The sequence below is a fragment of the Barbus barbus genome (assembly GCF_936440315.1).
Source record: "Barbus barbus genome assembly, chromosome: 16".
NCBI classification, from domain to species: domain Eukaryota; kingdom Metazoa; phylum Chordata; class Actinopteri; order Cypriniformes; family Cyprinidae; genus Barbus; species Barbus barbus.
Window position 1 is genome coordinate 2,449,880 of NC_136744.1, and position 15,519 is coordinate 2,465,398.

The 15,519-nt window shown below is 38.5% G+C and overlaps 2 protein-coding genes across 3 annotated transcripts; one reads left to right on the top strand and one right to left on the bottom strand.

The window, feature by feature from the left end:
• Positions 1–412: 412 nt before the first annotated feature.
• Positions 413–12,302, top strand: LOC306882759 (ras-related protein Rab-23-like). Of its 2 annotated transcripts, XM_079437628.1 has the most exons (8): positions 413–826; positions 963–1,111; positions 3,892–4,120; positions 7,734–7,819; positions 7,899–8,055; positions 8,715–8,797; positions 8,875–8,967; positions 9,476–12,302. In XM_079437628.1, exons 3-8 carry the CDS (start codon positions 3,966–3,968, stop codon positions 9,613–9,615), a joined length of 714 nt encoding a protein of 237 aa, XP_079293754.1. In that variant the 5' UTR covers positions 413–826; positions 963–1,111; positions 3,892–3,965; the 3' UTR covers positions 9,616–12,302. The 2 variants fall into 2 exon arrangements, with proteins under 2 accessions (XP_079293754.1, XP_079293753.1); XM_079437627.1 differs by lacking the exon at positions 963–1,111.
• Positions 12,303–12,430: 128 nt separating this feature from the next.
• LOC306882459 (BAG family molecular chaperone regulator 2-like) lies at positions 12,431–15,519 on the bottom strand. Its single transcript, XM_079437084.1, has 3 exons — positions 15,272–15,519; positions 14,507–14,616; positions 12,431–14,426 (listed from the first exon to the last, which is right to left on the bottom strand). The coding sequence occupies exons 1-3, from the start codon at positions 15,391–15,393 to the stop codon at positions 14,032–14,034; spliced, it is 627 nt and encodes a 208-aa protein (XP_079293210.1). The 5' UTR covers positions 15,394–15,519; the 3' UTR covers positions 12,431–14,031.

The window sequence follows — 15,519 nt, forward strand, 5'->3', positions numbered from 1 at the left end:
GTATTAGTTCCTTTAATTTTTTTTTAGCAGTGTATATGTGACTCCCTAAAAATGCAATTTTGTCATTTTGATGATACAATTTTCTTAACATGGTAATATATATATATATATATATATATATATATATATATATATATATATATATATATATATAAGAGATAGCTGCGATACATCCTAGTTGGATGAGGCATCACATGTCTGAAGCTGTTGATGAATCAAAGTGTGCTAAACATTTCTTACTGTTTTTCCATCATTGACCCTGAACAGCCCAGCATATATGCAATTTGAAATCTGCCATGTTTTCTTATGGGAACAGCTCTTCTTTGTGCTGACTGATCTCTCACTGTGCATTGTTCCAGCTGTGCTGAAGTTCTGAGAAGTCAAGACAGGCTTTTATTTTGAAAGGGTGTTTGGTGTTTGGTGGTCTCCGCGCATCAGACGCGCAGTCTCGAATCACCCGAAGCGCCTTAAGACTCTGCTGTATCTGCGGACATCTGCGTCCTCGGAGCCCGTTTGACTCTGGAGCATCCAAGCAGGATTGTTAGTCTGTGTAAGAGACAGAGAGAAAGAGACAGAGAGAGACGGAGAGAGAGGGAGAGAGTGCAGTAAAGGAGGAGGAGGCCACTCCTTTGATAAACTGTGTAAACGCAAGAAAGCTCGCTCCATACAGCTGCTGCTGGCTTATATTTACATTCAGCAGATGTGTTTGGACTGATACATCACTAGAGCTGTGTGTTTGGATCCTCTGGACAGTCCGTGTTCGTGATTATTCCCGAGTCGGGTCTTCAGAGAGGAAACAATGTAACCTGGTAACACGCGCATGCAGGTGAGATTAACAACAGCTCTTATAGTACCATGCTATTATTCGAAGTATCAGATACACATCACGGTAATCACGTCTGTGTAACAAAGTATCACAAATAACTAATATCACAGTATTGTTCTCGGTAACACTTTTACAGTGTCTTTGTCGGGGCAGTCGTGGCCTAATGGGTAGAGAGCTGGACTTGTAACCTGAAGGTCGTGGGTTTGAGTCTCAGGTCCGGCAGGGATTGTAGGTGGGGGGGGAGTGAATAACCAACACTCTCTCCACCCTCAAGACCAGATTGAGGTGAGACCCTTGGCTGCCCACTGCTCTGGGTGTATGTTCACTACTGAGTGTACACTTGGATGGGTTAAATGCAGAGCACACATTCAGAGTATGGGTCACCGAACTTGGCCACACACCACTTCCCTTACACATTACATCTTATTGTTGTAAAAACAACTGCGCATCAATTACCTTACCCACCAACTGAACCAAACCCTAACCTTACGCAAGTTACTACATTGTTTTAATATTTATCTCACAAGAACTTGGATTGAACTACCTCTAAAAAATATGATGGCTCCTTTGGTTTTTTTTTAAGTAACCTGGAGTAGCATCTAAATGAATTTGGTAAACTGTACTTTTGGCAATAGCAAAGACCCTTACGAAGAGTATGGTGATAGATCTTGATGGTACCATGGTACTTTGATGTCTAAACCTTATTGTAAGGGAACTGTTGTGTGTGTGTCATGTGTTCCTGCCTCTTGTGCCCTTATTTGGTTTGTTTCCTGTCATGTCATTAGTAGTTCATTCTTGTCCAGCCTTGTTTGTCTCATTAGCTATGATTTACCTGTGTATATTAGTCCTGTCTGTTGAGTTACAATTTGTCTGGTCTACTCGTTATCCCCGGTGTTGGATGTCTGTGTCTTACCCAGCCTTGCCTTGTCTTGCCCTGCCTTGATGTCAGTAAAGTGTTATTTGAGTTTATATCCTCGTCTGCGTGTTCCTGGTTCCTCCCTCGTGTGTGCACCGTGACACTTATACCCTCCATTATGATTTTACGGTGTCCTTGTTACACGTTGCATGTAGTTACTATTATAATAACAATAAATCATACATAATTACATACAAGTGACACTAAACAAACCCTAATCCTATTCCTAACCATATAGTCAGTACATGTAGTTAATTAATGATTTAATACTTAAATGTATAATTGCACTGTAACAAGGAGACCTTAAACTAACGTGTAACCGTATTTTTTTGCTAGTGTAATAAGCAAAGTATAGAAGATCTCTTAAACAGACCGACTGCAATCCTGTGAGAGGTTGTGTGATGTGTACAGCTGCTTTAAACAGGCAGATGGGCTTCTTTGAAGTTTTGGTGCTCCGAGAGAGTTTTGCACATTTGTCTTGTAGGGATCCTCATCTGAATATAGCCCCACTGAGAGACTGCGCTCCGTATATCACACAGACTTCCTTGGTTACGTGGATCTCAGTGCCATGGCATGGCAGTAACGCAGTCGGTCCTTCAGACAGCCAGACCTCATAAACACCTGTCAAGAGAGAACCAGAGAACCAAATCTAATCTTCTCAGTGCTTTCTTAACATATTTAATCTGTTTGGTTTACGTTGATCTATAAATGTAGAAGTCAAATTAAATAAATAAAATGTTAAATGATGAACATATGTATATGATTTTAAAAGTATTGCATTAAAAGTATTAATGCATTGAAACATTAAGGAATTAAATCCCATTAAGAACGTAATTGGAAAGATCTGATGTGGGTTTGAATCAAATTTGAGCTATATAAGGCCATCAGGTTTATTGAGGCTGATCCTGTGCAGATTCTGCGTGTTATTGTTGTCTCAGGTTGGCTGCTGTATTTAGTTACCCAGCAGAAACGCGGGAGGCCTCGTAATGTAACCTAATATGTAAGCGCTACTGTCACGCTGCTATCTATCCAGCATTCTTGTGTTCATGTTCAAGACTCCTGCTGCAGACAAAACTGTCATCTTCTGTAGAGCTGCTTGTATCTGAAATGAACTTGTTTCCACTCTGGTGAACCGTGCAGTTATTGAGTTGAACTGAATCAGACTCTGAACTGACAGGAGCTGCTGTAGAGATGAGCTGAGTTCACTTCAAAACTAATGACGTTTGCAACATTCGCTCTGTTATTGAACTCAGTTGAGCTGCATACTGGCACTATTATCTTCTGTAGAGCTGCTTTACAGCTAAAATTGAATTTGTTTCATAAGTGAATTTGGCCAGATTAACACTATTGTTTTCCTGTTTATTACTGTGACTGTATTAACAGCAGTTCTAGCAAATGTACCCAGTTTCCATTGTTATAATAGCTGAATGCAGTGTTGATCTGCAACCAGGTTATTTTGAGGGTAAAAGCTGGGCCTTTATGGCTGAATCTCATGAGACCTGTCAAAAACATGACTGCTTATATTTCACCCCAAAACCAAAAGAGAGAGAGAACTTCCACTTTGCTTTTACAAAAGGAATATTTCTTGTTTCCTTGTGTTTAACTGTCAAGAAAAGAAATTCACATGTTCTCCCAAATTCTCATTACTAAAAAATAAATAACTTTTTGATATTTAATATATAATTCAAATCTAGTATCGTTATGGTAGTATTTGTTGTACTTCCTTCAGCGTAAGCTGATTTAAATGATGCATCTTCACATTATATAACTCATGGTCACCATTCAGAATAATAGAAATTCAAAGTCAGAGACTTTTAAAATGTAAAGTCTAGATGCATTACAAAGAATTAGGAGACAAATGGCCTTATTTGTTACAAAATTAAAGTTTCAATGCAAATAAATAAATTGACCATGCAAGATGCATCATGAAGTGGGAAGTCACAACCCAGAGCCACCGCAGGCTCTTACGCAATGGAAACGGACCCAAAACACTCAGAGACTAATAGGTCAAAGGTCATGTCTACTCATGATGCAGGAATCGACAATGAAGTCATTGTTTTGCATCCTGTCAGCAAAGCTGGTGAAAATGTGCTGATGTGTCATCATGTGTGGGATTATATGACTGGTCTGTCATGCTCTCCTAAAACAGGCTAGAGTTGAGAAGATCCCAGAGCAGCACTAAGCCGGGCCGAAGTGAGGTGAAAGCGCAGGAGCATCGCAGCCATGCTGGAGGAGGACATGGAAGTGGCCATCAAGGTGGTGGTGGTGGGGAACGGAGCGGTCGGGAAGTCCAGTATGATCCAGCGATACTGCAAGGGCATCTTCACCAAGGACTACAAGAAGACCATCGGCGTTGACTTTCTGGAGAGACAGATCATGTAAGCATGCTTTTACGCTTCAGTCAGGTCGCTTTGAAATGCTTTTATGGGTTTTCTTTTGTCTGCACTCTTTGGTTTCTATGTTTGAACATTATTACTCGGCAGTCATTTGCAGATGGAACGCATTAAGGCTGGCTGCATTAAAATACCATTTTTGCCTCCTTTAGCTGTATGAAGAAAACCATTTCTTTAGAAACTGAATAATCCAAGATGATGTTTGGGATAGCATGCCGTCATAATAATGCAAAGTATTTTTGCAAACTTTCTGTGTCAGATACTAGAAGGATCTACTGCATTTGTGCAGAGTGTAGTATAGAAGCAGAGAACACCACATGGGGTATGTTATGTATCCCACGATGCAACTTTGGCCTTCCCTTTACAGATTTACAAATATATATATTTTTTAAATCTCTGGCTGTCAATCAAAACATTTTAAGCCGCTAGGCAATGCTGAATCAAATAATTAACGGATTTAAGGAAATAAAGAAGAAGAGTAAAAAATAATTTTATTGTAAAGAATCAATTTGAACTATTTGCAAATAATACTTTTTATTTTAAAATATGCACACATTCAGTGCTTGTCTTAGCTTATGCATAATACACCAAATCGGCTCTATTAATGTTTTTTGTTGTCACATTCAGTTATGAATTAACAAATAAATGATAGCCTTTTTTTTTCTTTTTTTTTTTTTTTTTACAAAGAAATACTGTGAGTTGTTGTATTCAGTCTCCGTTTACAGTAAACCCCACCTTCTTTGATTTGATTGGACCTTTGGCAGACCAGACTAAAATGTGACTCTTAATCATCCTGTGACAGGAAATATAGCGCTGCGTAATGGATCGCAGCAGAACAGTGTCAAGACAATCTAATAAAGCTTGCTAAATCTGACGCGATGTCTGTGGTAGTAATGGAGGGCCTGTAGAGATATTGCTATGCTGTTCATAGTGCAGTAGATTTAGTGGACCGGACTGATTTACATTACTGACAAGAACAACATGAAAATGGAGAGCAGAATAAACCAGGCAAGATAAGGAAAAAGTGTCTGGTGAAGCACATTTGAGTTATTCTGTACATCAGTACAGAAATCGAGTGAGATGTGGTCACTGGCGTGTGTGTGTGTGTGTGTGTGTGTGTGTGTGTGTGTGTGTATCTGCTGCTTTACAATAGCTTTGGAAATGGCTCCTCCATTCAGAATTTAGGCAGGCTGAGCTATTCTTTTCATTGTGTCCTGAGCTGAGCTGAGCATCCTGAGCTTGAGATATTGTTTCCGTAAACATGCGTATAACCAAAATTAGTTGTGCGCCATGACGCAAAGAGGGCGGCATATTAAGACAGTACAATACAAAAAAAATACCGGTACATGAAGGGAGTCACTCATAAAGAAATACATACATGCATACATAAGTAAATAAATAAGAAGTCAAGCAACCAGCTTTACATTCTGAGCCACTTGAAATGGACTGACCCATTTGACACATACTCTTACTGTGATTAATAATTGTCATAGTAAGATTTTGGAAGTACTGCCCATCTCTATTTCATATAATGTTTTATAGAGACGAATAGAAGCATGTACATTGCTGGGTAGATTGCTTACAGTTTCTAGTCTGTTACTGAATACTTGATGAAAACTTTTTTTAAAACAATTTATCTAACTTGTTTTAAACTTACCATTAAGCATACCATATAGATATAATAAAAGCCAAGAGAAAGAGAATGTATAGACCAATTTCATGTAGACGTCACAGTAACGTCACTCGCAGCTGCGTGGTCATCGTGGTGGCAGAAACACACGGTAACAAGCAGTGAAACGGGAAAAACCCACAGAATAAGAGAGAAAATGTACTGTTGTGCCTTTGGATGTCAGAATCAGAATGCAAATCATTTTTATAGAATACTGTCGTCAAAAACGCCATTTGAAGATAAACGCAGTCGTTTAAACGGACAGACTAATGAATGAAACCTGCTATGATTAATCTACTTTTAAAGCATACATTTGATTTAAACAATTGGTCTACATAATATTTTCATATGCAGTTCATTTGGGAACATATTATATTCGCCCTACAGTTACAGCATCAAATACTATTTAAACCTATAACATTTTACATTTAACGTTACCTATTTTGTCTCACAATTCTTTTTTTGAGACTTTTTTTTTATATTTCGTATTTCGGACTTTATAACTCGATTTAACTCAACAATAGCAAGTTTGTGTGCATGTGTGTAAAACAACAAACTGACCATTTATATGATTAATCATATGTAATTGTATATACATTATGAGTAATTGTGGCTGGAATAATAATGTAGCTGTAACAATAGTTGCCTGCTGAAAGTGAAATCTATACACATCTTCAGGACTAGACACACGGTGAGTTTGTCTTTACTATACAGGTTAGATGTGAGTCACTCAAGCGGAGAGAATCCTATCAGATCGTCCATCCTTTGAGTAGTGTGTGTGCGGGTCGGCCAATCTGGTTTCGTCTGTTAAAGTTAAACTTTTCAAATAACAATCGTGGTCCCGGACAGTGAGTGTCCTTACATATGCAGGTAAAATCAGAATTTCTCCAGTTATTATTAAAAAAACAAGCTAACAGACGTCATAGCTAGCGTTAGTGAAGCGGTCAGGAGCCTCCACCTAAGCTCCGCCCACAGAAAAACCTCACAATGCTTACTAACAGGAAAAAGGTCAATTCCATTTTTCATATCAACATTCCACTAGGGTTTCCCAAACAGCCCTTAATGTAAGAACTGCAGTGAGTTGATAATCTAAATGATTGAACTATTAACTAAACTATTTTATTTGAAGGAGTTTGGCTCACATGAATAAACATTAATAAACAAGGAAACAACAATGACACACCCAAAGTCTCCCAGGTTTGAAATATTTCTGTCCAGAACAATATGTAATCCATGTAAAAGTAACTGAAATCTGATTCTGAGAATTTACAATGTGATATACTATAATTACAAGTACTTAATCTTTGGAATCTGTTTACATAATCCAGATTACATGTAATCCGTTACTACCCACAGGTACAGTATTCCAGTCAAACAAAGCCCTAATCATTCACAGCTTTAAACAGAAATAAATGCCAGTAAATCTGGCTCATGTTTGTCCAGGCATAACAAAAAACCCTTTAGAACAAGCAAACTTCCTGTTTGCATTTAAATATGGAGTATGACAAAAAGCATGCGGTGAAGATCAGGCAAGCCCTTGGGAAAGAAGATCCTCTTGCTTTTTTAGCAGTAGTTCCTGGATCACAGTCTCTTTCCAATATACCGCGAGACGTGTTATCGGCAGTAAATGCCCAGAGAAAATCTGTGCGGTTTACTGGTTGTACACTTAAAACGAAACGAGGAACAAATGAGCTGTCAGTGGCTTTATTTGTTTCAATGCTTAGTCAAACTGAGAATGAAAGCAGATGTGAATTGCAGCTGTAAGCCTGCGTGACCTGTCAGGTGGCCCCAACAGATGTCAAAAATGGTTTTATTTGAGATTCACCCAATTATTTCACGTAATTGTTGTGTTTTTAATACATTTCAGCAGTCTATTAGATATTAGGCCGATGCATACATCAGTTTTCCATTTGTTTGCATGTGTTTCAGAGTTAATGGCGAGGACATCAGGCTGATGTTGTGGGACACGGCAGGACAGGAGGAGTTTGATGCCATCACCAAGGCCTACTACAGAGGTGAGACTGTTAGAAACGCTGTGGATGTGTGTTTGGCTGGGAGCTTGAGCGGGTTTGTGACACGTGTTTGGTCCTGCAGGCGCTCAGGCCTGTGTGCTGGTCTTCTCCACCACCGACAGAGAGTCCTTTGAGGCCATCAGCAGCTGGAGGGAGAAAGTGGAGATGGAGGTCGGGGACATACCCACTGTCCTGGTGCAGAACAAAATCGATCTGCTGGACGACACGGTTATCAAGAAGTAAGACAAAAGAATCGTTGTTGCACAGTATCAGCGACTGTAGAGATTGATGTGGTTGAAGGATAAGCCCACTTCCAGAATTAAACAATCCTGATCATTTACTCACTCCCAAGTCATCCAAGATGTTCATGTCTTTCTTCAGTCGCAAAGAAATTAAGTTCTTTTTGAGGAAAACATTCCAGGACTTTATAGTGGACTTCAATGGTGGCCAACGATTTCAAGGTCAAACATGCAGCTTCAAAGAGCTCTACACGATCCCAGCCGAGGAATAAGGGTCTTATCTAGAGAAACAATGTCATTTTCTGGAAAAAATTATATTTATACACCTTTTAACCACAAATGCTCGGCTTGCTCTAGCTCTGCAATGCACATGCACATCTTCACACATTAGGTAATCTCATTGGAAAGGTTCTTCGTCTTTGTACTTCGTTTAAAAACTCCATCACTTTTTAAGAAAATGACCGAATGTTTGGCTAGATAAGACCCTTATTCCTCGGCTGGGATCGTGTAGAGCTCTTTGAAGCTGCAATGTTTTCCTCAAAAAACTTAATTTCTTTGCAACTGAAGAAAGGCATGAACATCTTGGATGACACGGGGGTGAGTAAATGATGAAGTTATTATTATCCTCTAATGCAAATCCTTCTGTGTCGTTGCTTCAGTGAAGAGGCTGAAGGTCTCGCTAAGAAGCTGAAGTTAAGATTCTATCGGACGTCAGTGAAAGAAGATCTCAACGTCTATGAAGGTGTGCGATAAAGCATTTCAGCTCATGAAACGGATTTGTGCTCAGCTGTAAAATAACTCATCTTTGTTATGTTGTAGTTTTTAAGTATCTAGCTGATAAATATCTGCAACGACTCAAGCAGCAGTCAGCAGAGGAGACCGAGGTTGTTCACACCTCCAGCAATAAAATAGGTAAGATTTAATTTTTTAAAGAAATTAATACTACTAATTTAGCCTTTGCATGATCCGATCTGATCTCCACTCTTGGAATCATGATTCCAAAGCGATGCTTGATCTACATTTTTATTATTACTAATTAATTAGTTTACCGACTTTAAAAAGTACCCCACTTATGTTAATCAAAATGAACAAATACATTTGTTAAAGTAATGACAAATAATAAATAAATCAAAACAAATGTAGCTTCAAGCAAATATAAAGGGGAAGAAAGAAGCACAGTACAAGCAATAAACAAAAAGTGCTTTCGGTATCTGAGAGTGTTTCAAGTATCTGAAAGTTTCCAGACAGGCTCCGTTATGGACTTTTCTCCTTTTTCTCAGCATTGATGCCATCTGATGGTTACTGATGACCTCACAGATGCATATTATATTTATTTTTATTACAACCCTGCTAATGTTTATTTCAGTTTAGATTTAGCATGACTTATTGATTCTCGTGACACATTTCTTGCTGTTTTCAGGCGTTTTCAACACTACCGGCGGCAGTCATTCCAACCAGACCGCCGGCGATCTGAACGGCCGTGAGGTCATAAACCTGCGACCAAACAAGCAGAGGACCAAGAAAACAAAAAACCCCTTCGGTAGCTGCAGACTGCTCTGATTCACGGTATGCCTGGCAGGGGATCGACGAGCCGCAGGTGATGCGAGGCTTCATTAGCGCTAATTAGAGTTGAAGAAAAGCCCCGTGTCTGCTCTGAAGGTGTGTAATCCAGAGCAGATCTGGTATAATGTGTGTGTGTGTGTGTGTGTGTGTGTGTGTGTCATCATGTCATGGGCCCCTGCAGGCTGCTGGCGCCCTCTGCTGGCAGACACTGCTTACAACACTAGTGTTTCTGCCATTAGCGGCATCACACAGAATCGCAAAACACTCAATTGGAAGTCTGTTGAGCTATTTTTGTACGAGTACTGACGAGTACGCCTAAATCTTTTGGACACTGCCCTTCCTCACATTTTAACAATGATTGTGGCTCAAAATTTGAATGAAAAGCGAATATATTTTCTCAGTCAAATATTTGGTGAGCTATTTCATGTGGTACACAGCAGGGTTATTTTCTCTAATGAGAGTACTTACAGCAGAGAAAAAAAAAAGATTTCTAACACACCATTTGTGCATTTCGACTGTTCATCGTTAGTGCAATATGTTTGTATTGATGGAGATGCATCATTTGCTATTTCAATCTTCCCTTAAAAGTTATTTTCATTTGTTGTTTCTTATATGAACGTCGTCACAAGTTTCAATCCGTATGTTCTTATAGGTATTTTTGTATGAAAAATGTAGTAAAGTAATGACTGACTTAAATTCATAACATTTAACACAGTGCCAAAATGCTTCTAAACTCTACGTACTTGTAAGAAATGTAAATAGTGGTTAGTAAATGGTTGAACGAGTCCGATTTGTAAACATTTCAGATGCATCAGCATCCTCTTCTGAAGCTCTGTCATGTTCTAACACTATACCAAATGCAGGAGATGGCATTATATAGAAAGGTATTATTATAGTTAATTTTTTTTTTATTTGGTTGCTGACAACTGGCAACACCGCCAGATATTACAGTATAAAACGGCACACGCTTACTGCTAGGGCTGGGCGATACTGCTACTAGAAGTTACTTGATATAATTAAGCCTTTATGAAGATGATATTGAAATGGCATGAAACAGTCATCATAACCGAAACGCTGTTGTAGAAAATTGTGCATCAAAATGTTAAAATGCAGTAAAAATCAAGGAATGATTTCACACTGTTCACTAAATGAACAGCAAGAATTATATGTAATAATTTTCATTCATACGCACTTGCAATAAACATTAATACTATTTACGCATTTCCCCCCTATTTTTAGCATTTTAACTCTTAAATATGACCCTGGACCACAAAACCAGTCTTAAGTGTCAATTTTTCAAACTCTGAAAGCTGATAATAATCTTTCCATTGATGTATGTTTGTTATGATCGGACAATATTTGTCTGAGATGCAACTATTTGAAAATCTGGAATCTGAGGGAGCAAAAAAATCTAAATATTGAGAAAATCTCCTTTAAAGTTGTTCAAATGAAGTTAATGCATATTACTAACTAACAATTAAGTTTTGATCTGTTTATGGTAAGAAATGTATAAAATATCTTCTTGGAACATGATCTTTACTTAATATCTTAATGATTTTTGGCATAAAAGAAAAATGGATAATTTTGATCCATACAATGTATTTTTGGCTATTGCTACAAATATACCCCAGCGACTAAAGACTGGTTTTGTGCTATTTGTGAATATTCAGTATATCGCCCAGCCCTTCTCACTGCTACACATTTACATGTGCACCAATTATTATGTTGCATATATTTTTGCATTCATGAAAAATGAAACGCTCAGCTTGAAGTTCTGCATCTACATGACGTCTGAATTACTGGAATCGATTGGAAAGTGAAACCACGTTTAAAATCCACTCAGACCTATGAATTTACAATCAATATATAAAACTCGCTTTAAAGTTTTCTGAATATATTTGAGCAACGGTTAGAGATGACCATGATCACCCATCTCCTGTTTAATCTTGGACTAAATTGCACTGATATTAACATGATCTTCTGCACAGTATTGGGCTTTATATATATCTGCAGGAATCCACCAAGGAAGATTTCAGAAGTGTGTGTGTGAAACTAAAATGTACGTTTCTAGAGGATCTATGATGAAAACTAGCCTCCCAAAGTCCCAGAGCCTTGACGAATAAAGCCATTAGAAACGCACAAGTCACATCTGATCTTGTTTGATGTTACTGAAAATTGATGTGCTAAATGTTTTACTCAACTTGGGTCCATAAACCCAACATTCCCTCTCTGAGTTTTATATTTGAATCAGAGGATGTTACAGAACTTCCCAGCAGTTTTGGTCTGATGTCTGATGAGTTAACTCTTGATTGTATTTATTCATGAATCGCATGCCTTGCATTTATGTTTGATTGTGGACTCATGGTACTTTGCCACAACGGCCTTCATGTTTACAGCGCTCTTCAGCTGATGTTAACTGACACTACAGTGAACTACAGGCACTTTATTTAGCTGATATAATTCCTGATCATGTTATTGCTTGGTTATCTTAAATATACAGTGAATATAGTTTCTAATACAAGAAATGCTAAGTTTCTTTTGTTTCATGACTTTCTAGTAGACGTTGAGAATATGCCAGCAGCACCTGTTACTACCTGCTTATTCTTGAATCTGCAGAAGTGTCATTTGAAGTGATTTGTTAGCTTTTGACTGTTTGATTAAAGGTCTGGTGGGATCATTCTGTGACTGATGTGTCTCGTCTGTGCGCCACACAACTCCACAGGTCACACTCGGCTCTGTTCTGCTTTTGGTTCGTTGGGCGGTTGTCAGAAAAGGACAAAAAAAAAAAAGTCTATTGTAGTTGTTTTATTTTCATGGTACTTTTTTATCATGCTGTGACAACCTCATACATGCATGGTTACAAAACAATGTTGTTAATATTTTAAATACTTAAAAAACCAATGATTATCCACAGTGCCAAAGAAAACCTAGACCATAACTTTGGATAATTCTGAGTTTAAATTCTGGTTGGAAGATTGGCAACTGAAAACAGCCTACTCGCACTCATACACCTATTATTAGTAATAAATATATATATTTAATATTGGCAAAAGCAATAATCTGACTTGTGTTGTGCCTAACAGCCCTTCATTCTCACATAATCACTGTAACACAAGGTTTGCTTTTTAATAAAATTATGAATTGGCTTATACTTTGACTGTGACCGTAGAAAACCTGTAAATTTCTACTGAACATATTGTTTTGCACTTATTACCGGCTTTAATATAATCAGGCAGAAATGGCCTAATATCTCTCTCTCTCTGTTTTTAATCATTCCAAACAACTGAAAACACGAAACTGTGTAAACCCTGGCTAAAGATATTATTATTTGTAAGAGCCATTAAAAAAGTGATTAGATATCTAAACTCAAGTATTATCAAAGGCCGTTTGTGTTTGGCTGTAATGTCTTCTCCTGTGTTGTTGTTCACTGTAAAGACTAACCTGACGGCCGAATGTGAAATTCCCAGCCAGCTGAGAGCCAAACGCTCTCATTAGATTGTACAGAGCAAGCGAGAAAACCATGTGCAGCTGCTCTAAAAATAACCATCACAAGCTAGGAAAATCATATTCATGGGGCTTCCAGCGGGAATGTTAGTAGCCCAACAGAATTACAGTGATTTTGCATTGTTTCATGTTAGTTAATAAATCAAAAACACAAGGATAAATGTCAGTGGTCAATATAATTAAAATGTTAATGATCATTATTTGTTTCTGTAAGTGAAAAGCATAAAACAAAATAAATATCAGTGGTAATGAAACCTGCAAATCTATCTGTGACCCTGCACCACAAAACCAGCAGTCTAAAGTCTCTGGGGTCTATTTGGAGCAATAGCCAACAATACATTATATGGGTCAAAATTATCAATTTTTCTTTTATGCCAAAAATCATTAGGATATTAATTAAAGATCATGTTCATTTTGTAAATTCCCTACCGTAAATATATCAAAACTTAATTTTTGATTAGTAATATGACTTCATTTGGACAACTTTAAAGGAGATTTTCTCAATATTTAGATTTTTTTTTTTTTTATTTCAGATTCCAGATTTTCGGATAGTTGTATCTCGGCCAAATATTGTCCTATCCTAACAAACCATACATCAATGGAAAGATTATTTATTCAGCTCTCATATGATGTATACATCTAAATAAATAAAAAAAGACCCTAATGACTGGTTTTGTGGTCCAGGGTCACATTTATCAGTTGTGTCCCTGATAGCACACGTCCATCACAGAGACGTGTATTTGACGTCTGTATTTACATCTGCACCACGAGTGCTTGTGATGTCTGTTAAAGATCACTTGATCTGGAAAGCATCTGCTGTAAGATGTCTTGAAGATGTAAATGCAGACGTCAAATGTACGAGTGCTATCTGGGAAAGGCACGTTTGGCGCTCGTCCGTCTCCTCAGCCTTTATTTGCCATTGTTAAGACTGGAATGATCAACTTTCTGGTTATCCATAATTTGAATGGTTTTCTCCGCATTGTCCATGTTCCTAATGAGGGTCTCGAGGCGCCTCTTGATCTTCTTCTGGTCCTCCAGGGCACAGCTGATCACGACGCTCTGAAACTTCTGATCCACCGGCACAGGAGGCGCGTCGGTCACACACGCGGCGTGAAGGGCCTGCAGGCGCTTCCTGCCCCCCTCCATGTCCTCCAGCACCTTACCAGCGATCTCATCGATAATGGCCGTGGCTTTCTTCAAGGCCTCTTCCTGCTGGTCGTTTCGGATCGTATCCACAGAAATGCTCACCATTAACGTCCTGCCCAGGAGTCTAGAGGCGGTCAGAGAGAGCTCTTCCCTTTCCCCTGAAATAAAAGTTGAAAGGATGTTTATATGTTATCCATTAGAGGCCACAAACGGACGTCCCGCAGCACAGAAGGCGTACCGTCACAAACGCTCCTCATTTCCTGACTGTTCTGTATGGACTGGATCATCTCAAGTAAGCACTCTCTCTCCTGCTCCATAGCAGTGGCTTCCTCACGAAGAGCCTCCACCCTGAGAGAGATTTACTGAGATCATCTCATGCCAGACACAACCCTGAAAACTACTTACAGTCAATTAGGAAACACAAGGCAATGAAAAACATGCAAATAAACAACTGTTTTGGCCGTAATGTGCAATTACAGCTGTCCTAAAAACAAGTCAGAATCCACCTTCACAATGTAATCTTATGTATATGCTAGTGTGTATTAAAATTATTCTTATATTTTAGTTTGGAGGGCATAATCCATTAAAAATCTTAATTTAAGAAGCGTTTGAACTCAACAACAAACACAATCACTGCTTAAACTATATACACACACATATATATAGATATAGATGGATCTTATAGATGTGCATGTGAGAACAGTCCTATTTGAAAATAGTTTATACAGACGGAATATAGGCTGTCAGGTTTGGCATTTATTAAAATTCATTACAATTTGAGGAACAGTGAAATAACCACAAAACCTGTATTTTTTCTTCGTCAAATGCACATTTAGACACTGACACTATGTACGTGTTACAAACAGAAACGTGTGCCCGATGAAAACTATTTACAGTATTCTAATAACTTCAGATGCACGCTGTATTGCGAATGCATTCACTTTGAACGAGTCGGGTCAAGACTTCATGGATCCTAGTCTGTACCGATCAATCGATATCTTACCGGATCTCTATCTGATCCAGACTCTCCAGTAAGCGTCCGGACCGGTCCGCCATCGAAAGCGTTCGGCTGAATCTGCCTTTAGATGCATCGTTCATTTTAGCGTCAATTTTCGCTTGTGCCATAGCTTCTGCTTGTCGCGTTAATGAATGATTTGACGGGTGCAGCGACCTAACGTTACAGGATAAACCGGAGCAGACCACCCGAGCAATACAGCGATGTCCGGTCTGACAATGAATCGTTCACTCGCT

Coding starts and splice junctions, on each gene's coding strand:
- LOC306882759 (XM_079437628.1), top strand. CDS start 3,966: ATGCTGGAGGAGGACATGGAAGTGGCCATCAAGGTGGTGGTGGTGGGG. Junction 4,121..7,733: donor TTTCTGGAGAGACAGATCAT/GTAAGCATGCTT, acceptor CATGTGTTTCAG/AGTTAATGGCGAGGACATCA. Junction 8,056..8,714: donor GACGACACGGTTATCAAGAA/GTAAGACAAAAG, acceptor TCGTTGCTTCAG/TGAAGAGGCTGAAGGTCTCG.
- LOC306882459 (XM_079437084.1), bottom strand. CDS start 15,393: ATGGCACAAGCGAAAATTGACGCTAAAATGAACGATGCATCTAAAGGC. Junction 14,617..15,271: donor CTGGATCAGATAGAGATCCG/GTAAGATATCGA, acceptor AATCTCTCTCAG/GGTGGAGGCTCTTCGTGAGG. Junction 14,427..14,506: donor AATGAGGAGCGTTTGTGACG/GTACGCCTTCTG, acceptor CTTTTATTTCAG/GGGAAAGGGAAGAGCTCTCT.